At 38.6% G+C, this 19,464-nt stretch overlaps 1 protein-coding gene across 5 annotated transcripts in view; it reads right to left on the bottom strand.

Moving 5' to 3' along the window:
• Positions 1 to 8,453, bottom strand: part of LOC127411855 (solute carrier family 4 member 11-like) — a 120,556-nt gene extending 112,103 nt beyond the window's left edge. For 3 of the 5 annotated variants that reach the window (XM_051647689.1, XM_051647691.1, XM_051647690.1), the window contains exon 1: positions 8,296 to 8,453. In XM_051647689.1, the coding sequence (XP_051503649.1) occupies positions 8,296 to 8,335 (40 nt within the window). In that variant the 5' untranslated portion in view covers positions 8,336 to 8,453. The remainder of the gene's footprint in view (positions 1 to 8,295) is intronic. The other 2 variants (XM_051647693.1, XM_051647692.1) reach the window with 2 other exon arrangements.
• Positions 8,454 to 19,464: the final 11,011 nt, after the last annotated feature.

The raw sequence follows: 19,464 nt of genomic DNA, 5'->3' as shown, positions 1-19,464 counted from the left end.
CGACAGGCTTACATCCATCCATTCATCCAGTGGCCGATCTGGGCAAAATCAATATAAGCAGTTGCCTAGGGCAACAATGTTCTCTGGGGCACCCCAACGAGTCGAGCATCAGTGTTGGGAAGTAACTAACTAGCTACTTTCTTAGTGACATTATACAGTAGCATGACTGTACTGTAGTTTACTTTTTTCACCATAGCATAGCTTTTCCTGTGATAAGCTACTTTTGTCCAATGAGTAATAGTGTAGCATGTCAAAACAATATCGAAACACTCTCTCTCATGGGAAGTCAAAACATTATTTTATTTTTTTTCACTAACAACTTTTATTGATTGCAAACTCAAATCAACACAAACAGCACATGAAAACACAGAATCAACTTTTATCAAAATATCAAGCTGCCCAGCCATCTATGCGTCATCTTTTCAAAGGCTGCAATTCTTCCCAATTCGGTGCACCACTCATGAAATGAGGGCGCACCAGCCGACTTCCATCCCCCAAGGATCACTTTCCTGCCGATCATCACACTGGTAAGGACTCAGTTTTTTATTTGTTATTCCCTACGTTAACACCCACCCCATCCCCTAAAATACACAGTCTGGGGCAGAGTGAAATCTGAGCGCTCAGGATCTCACAGACATAACTCTGAACCCTTGACCAAAATTCTTGAATCTTAGTACAGTACCAAAAACGTGGGCTATGTCCCCATCCTCTGATTGGCATCGCCAGCAGGTGGGTGTGTCTTTAAGACCAAGCCTATGCAATCTAGAGGGAGTCCAATAAAAATTATGCAGAATCTTAAATTGAATGAGGCGCACCCTTGCATTCCTAGACATAGACTTGACATTTTTAAAAATCCTACCCAATTCTTCATCCTCCAGTACTAAATTCAAGTCTCTCTCCCATAATTTCTTAAGAGATGTCAAAACCCCATCCCCTAGACTCTGAATTAGCCAGGAATAGTATGCTGAAGCCTCGTGATCCCTTCCAAAAGCAGCAAGTACCATCTCAAGAGTGTCTGCAGCTTTAGGGGGCTACGTACTACACCCAAAGGTGGTACAAAGTAGATGGCGTAGCAATAAGTACCTGAAGAATTGAGATCTGGGAATCCCAAACCGCTGTATAATATTTTCAAAGGATCTCAATGCTCCATTTTCATACAGGTCACCCAGTGTAGCAACTCCCTTCTCAATCCATTCTGTCCAGCAAAAAGGGGACTTGTTAATTCACAATTTAGGGTTTACCCAAATACTTGCGGCAACGTTCAGGTAAATGTCCGAACGCTGGAAAATTTTGTCCACACTAAGTGAGATAACGGTATGTCTTTACCAAGTTGCCCAGAGAGGTAGAGAGACATTGCAATGGCAAGATAGGGGCAAAGACCTCCTGTTCAATAAAGAGCCAGGGAGGAGCTCTTTCAGGCAGAAGCGACCAATGCGCCAAATGTTTGAGACCAAAAGCATAACAGTAAAACAAAATCTTGGGGAGGCCTAACCCACCTTTGTCAACTGGCCTGTGTAATTTTTTAGAATGCATTCGAGGACATTTACTATTCCAGATAAAGGATTTAGCTATACTATAAAATTGTTTAAAATAAAAGAGGGGAACTTCCATTGGGAGAGACTGTAAAAGGTAGTGACATTTTGGAATACAATTAATTTTTATAACATTAACTCTGACTAAATCACGTAAATTTGCTGGGAATAAAATACCCAAATACTTAATGCCCTGTTTGGGCCACTGAAAGGCACCCAGCTGAAAAGCCGTTACCGGGCAGTATGCTGTCAGAGCCAAAGCTTCAGATTTAGACCAATTAACTCTGTATCCCAAGAATTTAGAAAAGGAATTGATAATTCTGTGGAGGCAAGACATAGATCTAGTGGGGTCGGAGATGAATAATAAAATATAGTCTGCGTAAAGCAAAAGCTTATGTGCCAGACCTCCTGCCATCACCCCTGGAAAATCGTCTTCCTTTCTTATCGCGGCTGCTAATGGTTCCAGGACAAAACAGAACAATAATGGGGAAAGAGGGCAACCCTGCCGGGTGCCCCTATCCAGAGTAAAATAATCTGAAATTAATCCATTCGTTTGTACCACCGCTACCGGGTGTCTATAAAGTAAATTAATCCATCCAATAAAAGTATTCCCGAACCCATATATTTCTAAAATCTTAAAAAGATAATCCCATTCTACCATATCATATGCCTTTTCCACGTCAAGTGAAATGGCAGCAACCGGAGACTGATCATTCGCCACTTACCACATGATACTGATGAAACGCCTAATGTTATCAGAAGAGCTACGATCCCGAATAAAACCCACCTGATCTATATGTATTAGAGGTGTCATAACTTTACTTAATCGGTTAGCCAGAATTTTTGACAATATTTTAACATCTAGCTGGATCAGGAAAATTGGACCGTAACTCTTACACTCGCTTGGATCTTTGTCCTTTTTAAGAATCAGACTGATCCGGGCTTGTGTCATGGTTGGCGAAAGCTTTCCATTCTTTAATGATTCCGTATAAACTTCTAACAAAAGTGGAGCCAGTTCTGTAGCATAAGATCTAAAAAATTAAGCGGCAAAGCCATCTGGCCCCGGAGTCTTGCATGTAGACAAGGCCTTAATTACCTTAATGCTCCTCCAAGGTTATCTCAGAATCAAGAGAATGTTTTTGCTCAGTCGTCAATTTTGGGAGTTCTAATGGTTCCACAAAGTTTCTAATATCCTCATCAGTAGACGAAGACGTGCAACTATAGAGATCAAGATAGAACTCTTTGAAAGCATTATAAATATCAATGGCTGAGGTCAATATTTCACCACCACCAGATTTCACTGATGGAATGGTAGAAAAAGACTCTCTCTGCTTTATATATCTAGCCAAAAGTTTTCCTGCTTTGTCCCCCAACTCAAAGTATGACTGTCTTGCCCTGAATAGCCAAAACTCCACCTTCCGTGACAAAATAGTATTATATCTATATTTCAATCGGGTCAATTCTCTGAGGCCATCAGACGACATTCGGCACTTCAGCTCTGCCTCTACACTTTTAATATTCCCTTCCAACTCCACGAGTTCTCGTGCTTTGGATTTTTTTTATGAATGAGGCATACTGAATGATCCCACCCCTAAGAACCACCTTAAGTGCCTCCCAAGCCACACCAACAGAGGATACTGAGGACCAGTTGGTCTCCATATAGACATTGATTTCAGCCTTTAACATTTGTTGGAAATCAGGATTTTACAAAAGGGATACATTAAAGCACCAACTATATGATTTCTTTTTCTCCGTATGTGGCAACACCTCTAAACACACCAGGGTGTGATCTGAGACTAAGATGTTTTCTTTTGAGCAATCAACAACAGTTGAAATGAGGGATATTTTTAAAAAATCTATTCTAGAATAAATTTTATGGACTGATGAAAAAAATTATAGTCCCTACCAGATGGGTTCAAAAGTCTCCAAATATCTGTAAGACCAAGATTTTTACACATCCTGTGAAGCGTCAATGTTGCTCTAGGGGGCTTGCACACTTTTGCTTCACTATGATCAAGGACTGAGTCCATAAAAAGATTAAAGTCTCCTCCCAATTTTATATCATGAGGGGTGCCAACGGTTTGCAACATCCTTTCAAGATCTATAAAAAAAGCTCTGATCATCAACGTTAGGTGCGTAAATATTAGCTAAAATCAACCTTTGCCCCTGAATTTCAGCTAAAACAATACTGACTCTTCCTAATTTATCTTTAATCTGTTTGAGGCATTTGAATTGTAGATGTTTGCTTATCAATGTAATGACTCCCCTGCTCTTACTTATCTTCCCAAATTTTTCAGCTTCCTTGAAGAAACACTATATCATATAACCTTCCTTCTTTTTATGGGGTGCCCCAACCCATTCACAGTCCACGTGGAGAGAGATAATCCACTCATATTAACATTTGACATTTTGATATAATAGAAAAAATTAATTGTGTGTCAAAAATAAGATTATAAAGACCATGGTCCAAAACTAGTGCAACAATCAAACCCAGAACTTTCCCCAGAACAAAACAAACAGAAAAAAGAAAAATGTGCACATTAACCTCACACAGGACAGCGCCAACCGCCGTCCATCCCTCTAAACTCAAAAAGTCCATGTACGCACACCAGAGCCCCCGTGACAACACTGCCATCGGATTGCTCAAGTCCGGTGCTTCTGCACAAATTTTATGAGGCAAAATTACATAACAGAAAATACTTTGTAAAACAAACTCCAGCCAGTAGGCAGAATAAACACAAAGAACATGTATATTCATTCACAGAACTGTCCCGAAGGTGGAGTGGTGGTGGCGTAGTGGACTAAAGCACTGAACTGGTAAGCAAAAGGTTGTTGGTTCAATCCCCACAACCACCACCATTGTGTCCTTGAGCAAGGCACTTGACTCCAGGTTGCTCCAGGGGGATTGTCCCTGTTATAAGGGCATTGTAAGTTGCTTTGGATAAAAGCGTCTGCCAAATGCATAAATGTAAATGTGTGTTCCTCCACAAAACAAACTCCAGCTGCTAGTGGAACCAGCACATAACAAAATTTAAAAAATATAATAAAATAAATAAATCAGTTTCCTTGGACAGTCAAAGGAGTGTTCAGTGAGCCAGCTGTTTCATAAATGCAGCAGCTGACTTATTCCTCCCAATGTCCTGCAAAAATACTCCACAAAACAAACTCCAGCCAATAGGAGGCATAGGCACAAAGAACGAGCAGATTCATCCACAGAACTGTCTCGAAGGATTGAGCGAATCAAGTTCACTCAGAGGCCACATAAGAAACACACCATGATTTCCTCAGTCCATCAACTTTATAAAAGACATTGCTTGTTGTGGGCATGTAGATATTTTGCGGCCATCCTTAGTATCCATTCTCAATCTGGCCGGGAACTTCAGTGTAAAAGCGATCTTCTGTCAATGCCAAAATTTTTTGAAGGAGTATTATTCCCCAAAACATACTCCAGCCACTAGGTGGAACCAACACAAAAAGAAACAAAAAATGGCGCCCAGCTTCCTCAGACAAACAAGAGTAAGTACAGCGAGTCAATCCACTCAAATGGCTTACTCATTCCAATGATTTTATGAAAGACAGTGCTTGCTTGGGGCATGTAAATACTTTGTGGCCATCCTTAGTATCTATTCTCAATTTGGCCGGAAACATCAGAACAAAAGCGATCTTCCATTGATGTAAGAGTTTCTTGCATTCCTTGAATCTATCACGTTTCTCTCTTGTCAAATTCGCAAAGTCTGGGAACAAGAAAATGCTGTTATTCTTCAAAGAAAACTTTCCTTTACTCCTTGCCTTGCGCAATACAAGATCTTTATCAGATGATTTCAGGAATTTGGCTCTGTGAGCTCGCTCGATTTCCAGCTTGTGGCCTGTTGTGTCGAGCAGACTCGGAAAGAGCTCGTCTAGGAATTTCACCATATCTCTGTCCTCCTCATGCTCAGGAATTCCAACAATTCGGATGTTATTCCGCCTGCTCCTATTCTCAGGATCTTCCAACTTTTCCCAAACAGTTTCCACGTCTATCTTAGTCACTAGCGGATTAGCGGATAATTCCCTTTCCGATGACTCCAGATAATCGATCCGTCTCTCGACGTCTGACACTCTTGTAACCAACTCAGGGAATTTTGTTTCCATCGGTGTAATCGATTGACGTATTACAGTGAGATACTCCAAGTCTGCAACAACCTTTGTCAGCATCACAGACATGCTCGCCAGTTGACGTTGGACTTCTCCCGCCGCACTGTCCAAACCGAGTCCCTGGTCCACAGGCCTGTCAGAGGTTTCAGCTTGAGCACGTAAGTGTCTTTTAATATCTCCAGAGCCCGAGGATTTTGACTTCTTTGCCATATTGACTTCAAAGAACAAATATGTAGTAGGGTGTATCGAATTTCACCGGATTATAACACAAAATAATTAAAAACTAGCAAAGTGCACAGAGCTCGTCGTTTACACATCCACTCCTCGCATGGCGTCCATGAAAACTCCAAGTCAAAACAGTTTGTTTGGATGGTTCATATAAGTGAACAGGTTACAAAAGATTAGGGGTGCTTGATTTGGACAAAAAGCCACATTGCAATTATTTGGAAAGATACTGCAATTTGATAAACAAAAAACTAGTAAGAGATTCTTTCTGACCAAACTTTGTAATGTTTTGCCCATGTTCTTACACTTCGGCCACTCAGTGAAACAAAGGGGGGGAAACAGTAAATTCTTCATATTCACATTACTCCTGTCCACTTTGGGTCTCAGCCCACTGTTCATTATCATTATTTTTGGAACCCAGTCAATTTAAATATTATACTATTATAATATTATAATATTATATTGATTAACTTGCACAGGTCATTGCTATTTGGTTCAATTAAACCAATGTGTTCTAAACCATAGAGCTTTTATTTTGGTGACCACTGCATAAAGAGTTTGTGTGTAGCATTCACATTCACATTCACAACAGCTTCTTGGGGTCAACTAGTTGCGTGCTCCTCATTTTAACATCTCCTCCTCTGTCCACTAATAACCGATGCCATGGGGTGTACTATTTGTATATTAACTTGTAGAGGCCAAACATATTTTGAATTACGCTGACATTTTTGTCATTGACAAAAGTGGCATTTCTGACATTAATTGAATCTGAAGCGCTTTAAATATGACATGCTCAGTGCACGCAAGCAAATGGAACTGAACTGAATCTGTTACTCTGAGCATTAGATGAAGATGTAGAGCACAGAATCGCTTTGAAAAATTAAAAAACACTTTAAAAATACACTAACACAATACAGACAGTACAAAGCAGTGTGCATAACTTTGAAGCGAGCAGCGTGAGCAGACTATTTATTTAATTAAATCAGCCCTCTATGGTTTTATAATCTCACAAGGTCATATTGCGATTTCGATTTTATTTCGATATATTTTTGTCAGCCCTACAACAGATGATTCACCAATTCCCTAATATGTAGTTTTGGGAAGTCCAATTCATTTTTGTGAATCAGTTTGGTCATGTTCACCTAAATGAACCAGTTCAAATGAATTATTCACTTGAGCTCATGCACTGAAGTCTTTTTTGATGCTGAATATTTATGGAATTGCAGCTGTTGCTATGTTTCCGACTCAGTTAATATTAAAGTGTTTTATTAGTTGTATTTAGTATAAATTAATTTGTTCAATTTTGCAAGTTTTATTTAGAATGATTTTTCTTTGGTCAATTTTATGTTGCCACCCTTTTTGTGTAATGCCACTCTAATTGAGATAGTAATTTCTTTGTGCCAGATATATTCTGTAAAATGTAAAGTAGATTTATAGTAGAGTTAAACAGACCTACCATTTGCTAAGTTATATAATTTGAAAAAAAAAAAAAAATGCACACTTTTTTGTCACAACACACATGCAAGGAGAGAAAATAGAGACATCCAAGTGATTTGAAGTTCGACCCTCTGGCAGATCTATGCAAATCACAGTCTCATTACAGTGTGTGTAAGTGTGTGTGTTTCAGAGAGAAGACCAAGCAAAAGATTGAGTGCCTTTACACGTCTGTTACCAAGTGTGTTTATACACAAGCTCTCAACAAATGAAAAGGAGAGCATGAGAGATGCACTTGTGCTGTACGACAGCGCATGTGTGTTGCATACAATATTAGACTGACTTCTCACAATGGAACAAATTGAACAGCAGCGTTGCATACAAATAAGACCCACTCTCCCAGAAGACTACCAACTACACATACTCAATTTCTCTCACACACGCACACTTGAGTATTGCCTGATCATGAATTTAAGGTTTGCTTCCAAGTGCTGCCCTACAGGAACTTGATTTTTATCTGTTTTGCATCCGTATATTTTCCTGTCATCCTCTCACCTATCTGTATTTATGTGTGTGTGCACGCATATTTACATGAGTGCACGCTATCTGAAAGTGTGATATCGTTTTTTTTCTTTTTACTCGACAAAGATTAACAAAATAAAACGTGTTTAAAAAGCATTCCAGAAAACCAGCCCTAAAAAGCCATCTGCATTCCAGCATAATGCACCCCAAAAAACAGCAGCAGCAGTGGCTTGCGAGAAAAAAAAAATCTATAGACATGGAACAGAAAAAAAACTTACAAAAACACTCAAACACACATACATCCTCTCTGCTGCATGTTTAGCACACAGTCTCAAATTTCAGGGAACCCTCGGATGCTCAGTCGTGACAGCGCAGGAGCATGTGCATATGTGTGCATGTGCGTGCATGTGTATGCAAGTGTATGTTTGAGAGTGCATGTGGTTCTTACCGGATGGCACAAAATGAAGAACTTTGTTTGCTTCCATCATCCCCTTCTCAACCCATAGTCATCCTGTAGTCCTGACACTAATGAGGGCAAGATCACCTCTGCTCCAATCTCCTCTCTCCCCTCCTTTCTCCACTTCTACCTCTCTCTCTCTCTCTCTCTCTCTCTCTCTCTACCTATCTTTCTCTCTCTCTCTCTCATTCCTCAGACATATTTAGTGAGTCAGCCTTCCCCTGCCTCCACCGAGCTGAGATTCTGGGTCCTAAAGCCTGGGTTTCCTGCATTTCTCCATCTCACTTTGCGCACTTGATGCTTGCAGTCATAAATAGTCATGACAAATTTCAAACACTTCCTGGCATTTCAAATTACTTTTGCACATGTTTGTGTGTGATAACAGTGGCCAATAAAATGACTCACCATATTCTGACAGATGTGTTAAAATGATGCGACATTTGGTGTGTTTCAAACAGTGTAGGTTTCTGTAGAGATCACTGTAATGTCCTTTGTTTTATTCACACTAAAATCAGGGATAATAATAATCTCATTGTAGCATTAGTTTCATGAATTATTCTGAAGATACACACCCAGTTTTGAGGTGTGGAGCCTTTGAATGTTTTTTTTTTCTTTTCTCCCGAATTTGGAATGCCCAATTCCCACTACAAAGTAGGTCCTCGTGGTGGCGTGGTTACTCAACTCAATCCAGGTGGCGGAGGACAAGTCTCAGTTGCCTCTGCTTCTGAGACAGTCAATCCGTGCATCTTATCATGTGGCTCATTGTGCATGACACCACGGAGACTCACAGCATAAGGAGGCACATGCTACTCTTCGCGATCCACTTACCACGTGCCCCACTGAGAGCGAGAACCAATAATCGTGACCACAAGGAGGTTACCCAATGTGACTCTACCCTCCCTAGCAACTGGGCCAATTTGGTTGCTTAGGAGACCTGGCTGGAGTCACTCAGCACACCCTGGATTCGAACTCATGACTCCAGGGGTGGTAGTCAGCGTCAATACTCGATGAGCTACCCAGGCCCCCCACTTGAATCTTATTAAACCAAAAGGAGATGTTCGGCAAATTGACAGCCTCAGTCACCATTCAATTTCATTGCATCTTTTTTTATGTACAATGAATGTGAATGGTAACTGAGGCTGTTGTTCTACCTAACACCTCTTTTTTGTTCCATGTAAGAAAGTCATATGCGTTTGGAACAACATGAGGGTGAGTAAATGATGACAGAATTTTAATTTTGGGGTGAGCTATCTCTTTAAATTGTTGCAAAAAAAGAAGAGACCAATCAATTCAGTATGCAAATATCATGATGGTGTTATCGCTATAGGTTACATTTTGGATGGCAAACATTTTATCAATGCAAATAAATAGAATATTGTCAAACTTTGATCTTACATGTATTAAAATCTATAAAGTTTACAAAACCGCAAAACAGACAGCATACCTTAGGCTAAATTATCTATAAAAAGAAGTTTGAATAGAGACTCTTCGTTAGGCAGTTCAGGCTAAATTAATAGCAGAAACTGGAGAAGAAGAAAAAGAAGAAGAGGAAGAAGAACAAAGAGATGAATAGAATAGAATGTTTGAGGAATTCCAAAACAGTGTTCGCCTTGTAAGCACTGTAATGACTCATCATTCCAGGGCTGTTTGTTTTATTTCTCTGTAGAGTGGTGTGGGGGGTATGGGGGATCTGTTTTTTATTTTGGCCCTCACAATAAGTCTTATAAAAAGTGTAGATCCCCTCTCCACTCCCTCCATTTTGATGCCTTCAAAGGCTCTTTCCACAAAACACACCTGCTGGCAGCATGTAAAAGAGTTTTTAGAGGCATGCATGTGTGTAAATACTGTATGTGTGTGTGCAGGTCTGGAATGTTCACAGAGGCATGTGGAACATGGCTCTTGTGTAAACCTTAAACTGTATTATGATGACTGTTCTTTAAAGTATTTGGTTATGACTCTAGCGAGAATGAGTTGGGAATACAATGGTCCCTTCCACAGTATCACATGCAAAACACGTGATTCACCCACCTACATGCCAAAGTATTAATAAAAAAATCAACACAATGCTAAATATACCAGACAGTCGACATACATCTGCCTGTCTCTTTGTCTATACATATATGGGTGTTTCTCCAACTTTGGGCACTTTTAGTCCTGTGAATTTCTAAAATGTAAAATCCCATTAAAAAATTTTCCACACTCTCAGTAGTTTACCTCATTTGTCTAACAACAGTGTCCAGTGGTGTATGTCAATATCCAACAATATCCACAGGAGATTTATGTCAATTTTCTGAAAGTCATGGAAGTTCCCACCACATTGTCATTTCAGAGCACATCTTAAATTTTGTATTGTGTTTTAAAAGAATTCCATGGTGGAAATGAAAGTGATGGAAATGACATTTTTAAAGTTTTTGAAATGACTCTTTGTCTGACTAAGGCTAACTGAATAGCTAACATCCTAAAAAACAATTAATAATATATTTACAGTATATATATTTTATTTATTTATTTATGTATTTATTTTTTGCATAACTGGGAGAAATTAAAGCTTGATTGGAAATGACGGCCAATAACATTTTCAGCTCACAAGTGATATTTAACTTAAGCATAATACATTTGAAATGTTCGTTTCACTCTTTGTTCATGTTATCATAGTTTTAAACATGTAATAGTTTGTATTTTTATAATTGATTTTGTTTTATTGTTTAATATTGAAAGTTTCTGTGTTACACTATTTATAAGAGATAGATTGAGGAATACTAAAGAGGTGTGGGCACAACTCCAAAAATGGATGAGGTACAGGGGATGGAATATTGTAACAAATTATTTTTATTTATTTTTTTATAATGGTTAAAGTACCAAAAGTGTATAGGGTCTTTAGAGACCCGAGGTATGTAAGAGTGTCTTTTTTTCCCGCACTTCCATAAATTATGTTTTTTATGATAATTTCATTTCTATTTAAATTTACTATCACAGGATATTTCTTTGTTTATTACAAGTTAAATGAATACTATATTCATACAAATAAATACTATATCTCGTTGATTTTCTGTGCAACAATGAATTATCAACAATGGTGATTTATCAGTATTCCATATGCGTGTACACAAACATATTACACTTGTTATTTCTTACTCAAGGTGGCACTGATGTTTCAGTTATTGATTTGATTTACATTTGACATTGCTAGCTGATGTAGAAACAACATTTAAGTAAACTTTAGCAAGTTTAACACATGAACAGTACGATATGACTATTGTCATTTGGAATTACTACTGAAATAATGTAAGTTGTTTATCTATTTAGACTCAATAAGTGCCTGCGAAAATACATATGTGTAGCTAATGTGTATCTTATGTGTAGATTATGTGTTATGTGTATCTCAATATGTTTTTGACAGCCAGTTGCATCTTATGAAATTTCAGTGTGAACATAATGAATCCTGTACTAGATTTTTCCTGATTTGTTGCATTATCTCTTTAATTTATGAAAAATTTAAAATCAAAATATATTTTATTAAATTATTTTCTAATTATCTTTAAAATATTTTGAAAATGTGACACTATCTGGGCATTTTGTACATCCATTTTTGATAGATAGATATAAGTGCTGGGTCTCTAAAGACCCGAATATGTTTTTGTTTGTTGAGCATTTGGGTAAATTATCATTCATTTATTGTCTCAAAGTCCGTTTTAAGGTGATCTGGTTATAGCAAAAAGAAAAAGTTTAAATCTGTTAATTTTAACAAAAATCAACCCATGGGACATGAAATTGCCCGAAGTTTAAAAAAACACCTATATATAATAGTCTATGATTGATTCAGCCTCTCTGTAAAAGTATGTGGAGTGTAAGGGGTTAAAACCTGATGTGTGCACAGGATGCCCTACACAGAGTGTACACAGAGTGAGGTCAGTCTCTGACCTTGCTATTGTCCTTGAGTTCAGCAGAGTTGTCCGGAGGTGCCAGACAAACACACATACTGCACAACAAAACATTTGGGCTAGATTAGGGATGCAATGTGCATTGGTCCCTACAGCTAAGCAAAGAGTGTTCTGGGAGACGCACTGCCCCCTAGTGCCCTATGTACTTTTCAAAGGTTTGTAATTTCAAATGTCTACCTTACACAATAACTCTTTGTTGAGCTGTCTCATAAACACACACACACACACACACACACACACATAGACGGACACATTTTGATGAATACATGTTACTTGTGTGCCCCGGACCTCACTTCCTGTCTGTGTTAGACAGTGATAGTCAGATCATAAGCTTCACAGGAAATGTTTTGGTGTCTTTCTGGACAAACAATGGATATTGGGGATTAATGGGAAATGACTGCTGACAGTAGCACTTTAAACCATGAAGTGCAAGTTATGAGCTGACCCCAAAATGTTGCTTAACATCTTTTTGCATAACTCATGAGTGATCCCAAACACCAACCATGTTTGGGTTTGCTTCACACACACACATACACACACACACACACACACACACACACACATACAAACTCACAGAGTTGTATTGTATCTCAAGGAAGAGCCAACAGTCAAACTCAGTAAACAACAAAGGGTGGAGTTTCCTTCCTCAGGACTCTCACCTACAAGTAATATTTCATTGAGAGTATATGAGTGCGCGCACGTGCACATGCTTGCGAGGGAGCGTGCACGTGCATATTTACAGTGAGATATGGGATGATGAAAACATTTCATTTCTGTATAATAACTTTCAAAATTGAAAGAACAAAATTATTAGATCTATTACAATAGAGCGATCTTTACTGTAGGATCAACTATAGCCTCAGTTCCGATTTAATTATTTTACAACCTAAGATGTTACAATACAAAAATGTAAAACAAAATTGTGAGTTACATCACACTTGCAGTGCTTTTACACTGTAAATCCGAAAGCTATCATTACTGGAAATATCATGCTGTCTTAAGTATTTACTGAAATGTCAGGTTTTGGGCTTATAATGCAAAAATTTTAGTTAATTGAATGTATTTATCTTAAAAATCGACTTCAAAGGGGCCTGCGTTGCTCAGCAAGTAAATATGCTGACTACCACCCCTGGAGTCGCAAGTTCGAATCCAGGGCATGCTGAGTGACTCCAGCCAGGTCTCCTAAGCAACCAAATTGGCCCAGTTGCTAGGGAGGGTACAGTCACATGGGGTAACCTCCTTGTGGTCACTATAATGTGGTTCGCTCTCGGTGGGGCACGTGGTGAGTTGTGCGTGGATGCTGCGGAGAATAGCGTGAAGCCTCCACACGCACTATGTATCCGTGGTAACGTGCTCAACAAGCCACGTGATAAGATGCACGGATTGATGGTCTCAGACGCAGGGGCAACTGAGATTCGTCCTATGCCACCCAGATTGAGGTGAATCACTATGCCACCATGAGGACATAAGAGCGCACTGGGAATTGGGCATTCCAAATTGGGGAGAAAACAGGAGAAAAAAAAAAGTCGACTGTGTTAATAACTCAAATTTTGAGTACTTTGTAGATATATTTTGAATACCCATAATGCCGTGAATTATTTATGTTTCCTTGGTCAAAGGAAAGTTATGGAGGCATTTAAATAGTTGTTATTAAGAATTCATAGAGTTTTTAGCTCTTTGGTAGTATTATTTATGTTTTTTGTTGCAAACAGTTGTTTCGTGTGATGTCACCATTAGGGCTGTCTGTGCACCCTTTGGTCAAGATGGACCCTGTTGACTTTAGGGGTGTAAATCAGACATTTCATCACGATACGATCTTGCATAGATTCTCTTGGCATGCGATCCGATATTTGCCGATACTTCAAAGTCTGCTAAACAATTCGATTCCTGGGATTGATATTCCGATATTATGTGCCTATTTTACACAATCAATTACATTTTTTTTTTTGCCCTCAAATGCAACCAAAATATTATTTTATTATTTTATTCAGCTCACTGTATCCACATTGGGACATCCACAACAAAATAAGGTACTTCAGATGTTGAAAAAAATGATACAGATAAATAATATAAAAAAATAAAGTCACACACAAATGATCATCACTCGTTTGATGACAGATGATTTTTCAGTTTAGTCTAATTCAGAATATTACATACCCATGACTTGTTCCCAACTATCCGTGCTATCCGTGGTTTTCTTGACTACAACTTCCAGTTGTAATGCAGCTGTAATTCTATTACAGTTAACTGGGATAAATGTTAGTAAGGGTGTTGATGTGTAGATGTGTTAAGTCTTAGAACTGATGCTGGAGCTGAGCAGGTGTTTCTCTTTCTCTCGTTAGTGCTGTTCGGAATGTCTGCTTTGTCAAGATGTTTCACATGGTTGAACTTCTCCATAGTACTTTAAAACAGAAACTTCTCAAGTAAAATTAAAATGGGTCGTATGCGCAACGATATCGATGGAAGCCCGAATTAATCGCACATGTGAGCCGCTCTGCATTTGTCACGAGATTGATGCGCTCGCACGGATCCTGTCAATGAAGCTCGCATTTCGCGGGATGCCCGGTTGACATGTGTGCACGCCGCATGGATAGCAGAGCACAATTTGGCTTCAAAGACCCCGCGCTCATCCGTGTCCCACATGAAAAGCATATTTAGCACTCATAAAGTGAAATGAATGTAATAAGGTTGCTTCATCACCTGACGGAAATGCATATGTACGTGGCTGACATGAGAGTATTAAAATAAAGGTACATCTTAAAAAAATTTCTATATCGATATTTACATGTTGTAGCGATAACATTGGATTGTTGGTCATTGGATCGATGCATCAATCCAGATCGATGGATCGTTACACCCTTAGTTGACTTTATCCACGTTTATCAGGCCAACAGAGGGCATGCTAGTGCGCGCAAGGGTCAGGGCGTCCCACTTTCACTTCCGGGGCTTCATCATGCCTCCTCAGGGCTTTCTCGGGGCCAACGGCCGCTGGCCTTTGGCCCGCCGATTACCCATGGGCCAAAACGACTAACTGGAGAGTGAGGCAGGGTCAGTGTCAAAGGTGGAGTTTCACTGAACTTGCCAGGTCATGTATCAAACAGTACAGGTTTGGGAAAAATTTTAAAACTGCAGGTATAGTACAAATCTGTTGAAACGCACAATGGACAAAGCGGTGCACAAAAATCATGGTTCGAGATCATGGACGGTGTGCTGGGACATCGTTCCGCTGTTAGTGGAGAGGCCACTCGGTACATCTTGGCAGTTACAGTCAGTGTGTTGTCAACTAATGTTTACAAACGATATAAACTTGATATTTGAGATAACATGATAAAATGATATCTCAGCTTGAGTTTCCCTCTTGCTTGTGAAATGGGCCAAACTGATCTCATGAAAAGTCGTACATAATTCACGAGTTGGCTATTTCGTATGGTCTCGCACGATGTTGTTCGCATAAACTCATGCAACTTCATCACATGCAAATTCCTAATGTGGAAGTAAGCATGAGTTCCGTGCACAAGGCATTAAGGACATACTTATTAATATTATGCCCAAACCAAACCTCTTATCTAAACTTAACCAATCAGTAGAGTGTGTAAACATGATTGGAAGTAATTGTCACGTATTAGATGGAAACGATGTCCAGCAACGTCACTAGCTGTAGTGAAAGTCGTAGGAATTCAAACAAGTGCAGTCACACGATATCATACTAATTAGCAAAATTTAGAAAAGTCATACAAATCCAGACGATTTCACCATGAGAGTGTATTGAATGGGCGGGGTTTGTGACGTTGGCACCAGTGCAGTGTATTAAGTGGGGGTTTTAGGGCAACGGCGCAGGTCTATAGGCCCGATGGTGGGAACGCAGATCGATTTTGATCTCATGGCTCGAGGTCTGATGCTTTTGGCCCCAGCTAGCCAGTTGATAGCCCTGGCTCGCACTGGCCTGACAGTGGAAAAGCGGCTATTGTGCATATGAAGTTAAAGTGCAGGTCTATATGTATTTCTGTGGAGAATTAAGGTTATTTAATGACTGACCTAAAATCAGTTATTATATTTATTTGAGCTGTGCTATTGTTTGATCTAAAATTGAATCAGTTGAATTAAAAATATTAACAACATTACAAACAACATTTAAATAGCACATCTCAGTTAAGCCTACTTGCATCTAATTACATTAACTTAAATAGTTAAGTTCATTCTATATGAACAGCAAGTTAATTTAACTTAATTACATGTTTGGAGACACCATTACTTAATTCAATTCAAGAAACGAGTTTACTCGATTAAATGAGTAAAGTCAACTTATAAGGTTTTCAGTGTGTGAGCTCCAAGGCCAAGAGAAGAGATTACGTGGAAGAGAACAACACTCTGTTATGTCTACACGTTTACTAAGGGGACTTTCCCATTCTTGTTAGATAATGAGAATTTTAAATGGTGCTCTTTCTGAGTGTGCCATGATGCCTTAAAAAGAGGTAATAGAGGCTTAATAAATGTGTTGTGTATAAAAAGGATATCCTCATCGATCAGACAGACATTTAGCTTTTGACTAACAGCTGAGAGACAGCAGAATAAAAAGACAAGCCTTTCTCCAGCAGTTCATCCTTTCCTCATTACCCTAAGCGCATGAGCCGAGGCAGCTTATGTTTAGATCTATTGTATAGTGAGCTATTGAGACACTCATCCATTCTTTGTTGAGTCAGTCTCGATAGGGAACAGAATATATGGCTTAATCATTAGAGAAACATAGGTGAAGGTAATTATGCTGACTTTTATTAACATTGATATGACCTATTTTATCATTTAAATTTGTTAATTTAGCCTATTTATAACTTTTTATGACTAAATGTTCATCAAATTTTGAATGTCAAGTTCTAAAAACGAGCAGGTGACATGATACAGGTTTCTGACTGTGTGAAATTACTTTTTAGGAAAGTCTTATTGCAGTGTCTGTCCAAATCTTAAAAACACTGCATGTCCACAAAATCAAAGCAGGATATTCACTTGTGGCCACAAATTTGGAATAATGTACAGATTTTGCTCTTTTGGAAAGAAATTGGTACTTTTATTCACCAAAGTGGCATTCAACTGATCACAATGTATAGTCAGGACATTATTAACCTGAAAAATTACTATTACAATTAAAAAAAAAAAAAAAAAGAAATGTTCAGAACTTCTTAAACTACTTCATTGAGTTCTCATCAAAATGTCCTCTATGTGCAGCAATGACAGCTTTGCAGATCCTTGGCATTCTGGCTGTCAGTTTGTCCAGATACTCAGGTGACATTTCACCCCACGCTTCCTGTAGCACTTGCCATAGATGTGGCTGTCTTGTTGGACAATCCTCACGCACCTTACAGTCTAGCTGCTCCCACAAAAGCTCAATGGGGTTAAAATCCTTTACACTCTTTTCCAATTATCTGTTGTCTAATGTCTGTGTTTCTTTGCCCACTCTAAACTTTTCTTTTTGTTTTTCTGTTTCAAAAGTGGCTTTCTTTGCAATTCTTCCCATAAGGCCTGCACCCCTGAGTCTTCTCTTTACTGTTGTACATGAAACTGGTGTTGAGCGGGTAGAATTCAATGAAGCTGTTAGCTGAGGACATGTGAGGTGTCTATTTCTCAAACTAGAGACTCTGATGTACTTATCCTCTTGTTTAGTTGTACATCTGGCCTTCCACATCTCTTTCTGTCCTTGTTAGAGCCAGTTGTCCTTTGTCTTTGAAGACTGTAGTGTACACCTTTGTATGAAATCTTCAGTTTTTTGGCAATTTCAAGCATTGTATAGACTTCATTCCTCAAAACAATGATTGACTGATGAGTTTCTAGAGAAAGCTGTTTCTTTTTTGCCATTTCTGACCTAATATTGACCTTAAGACATGCCAGTCTATTGCATACTGTGGCAACTCAAAAACAAACAAAGATAACGTTAACCTTCATTTAACAAACCAAATAGCTTTCAACTGTGTTTGATATAATGGCAAGTAATTTTCTAGTACCAAATAAGCAATTTAGCATGATTACTCAAGGATAAGGTGTTGGAGTGATGGCTGTTGGAAATGGGGCCTGTCTAGATTTGATCAAAAATGACTTTTTTCAAATAGTGCTGGTGCTGTTTTTTACATCAGTAATGTCCTGACTATACTTTGTGATCAGTTGAATGCAACTTTGGTGAATAAAAGTACCAATTTCTTTCCATAAGAGCAGAATCTGTGCATTATTCCAAACTTTTGGCCGCCAGTGTATATACAAAGAAAACAAAAATCAGGGAAAATTAGGCCTAAGTGTGTCTGTAGTTATTACTCCTACACTATAAATTTGGCCTTGTGCTAGTCTGGGATAACATGTTCTAGATAATGGGACAATGGCAGACAGTGATACTAAAGGCTAAGGGATATGGCTAAATGGAAAATGCCAAGACCCTTACACTGATTTACCACAGTAACCATGGACTTACTGTAGCTACTACAATCATTTTTACTACAACAACACTATGGTAACTTTGTACTGTACAGCCATCATTGTCATAAAAAATAAATAAATAAAAGTAGACTTATTATGGTTTTAAAGCAGTAACAATAACTTTAGTAGTTTAACTATTGTATGTATTCGGAAACTATGGTTACTATTGAACATTTTTGTAATGGTTTCGGAAAATGACATCTGGCATCAATTGTGAAGTTGAAAAAAACATCATTAGAATTATTTATTTAATTGTCTCGTCAAGTATATTCACATATATTCACGTGAGACTTTCGGAGAATACATTCACTAGCTTTTACAAAAACATTTAAACTTAAATCGTCAACATCATAAACGCTTACAACAAATTTCTAGGTATATTTCCATAAATACAATTTCTCTCTCTCTCTCTCTCTCTCTCTCTCTCTCTCTCTCTCTCTCCTCATGAAGAAATCTTACCTTCAGCAAATCGATTTACAGTCACTCCCGTCATGTCTTTTCCGTCTTTATCCGTTTTCATGGTGATGTCTTGCAGTTTGGTACACCTTTAACGTTAGAAATCACATCCAGGTAAAGGTTTATTTAAAAACTTATTTCAGCTTGCTATCCAAACTAACTAGTCAAATTTTTATTTTCTCCGGAGTGTGAAACAGGCAGACATATTAATGCTGCACGCGAGTGTTCCGCAGGTGTGCATGACAACACGAGCGCTCAAAGTGCCGCACGTGGAAGAAAGACAAGAAATAACTCGCGAACCTGGACC

This window comes from Myxocyprinus asiaticus, chromosome 21 (genome assembly GCF_019703515.2).
Source record: "Myxocyprinus asiaticus isolate MX2 ecotype Aquarium Trade chromosome 21, UBuf_Myxa_2, whole genome shotgun sequence".
Classification (NCBI taxonomy): Eukaryota; Metazoa; Chordata; class Actinopteri; order Cypriniformes; family Catostomidae; genus Myxocyprinus; species Myxocyprinus asiaticus.
The sequence above is the reverse complement of the archived record's forward strand: the minus strand, read 5'-3'. Positions and strand labels throughout refer to the sequence as shown.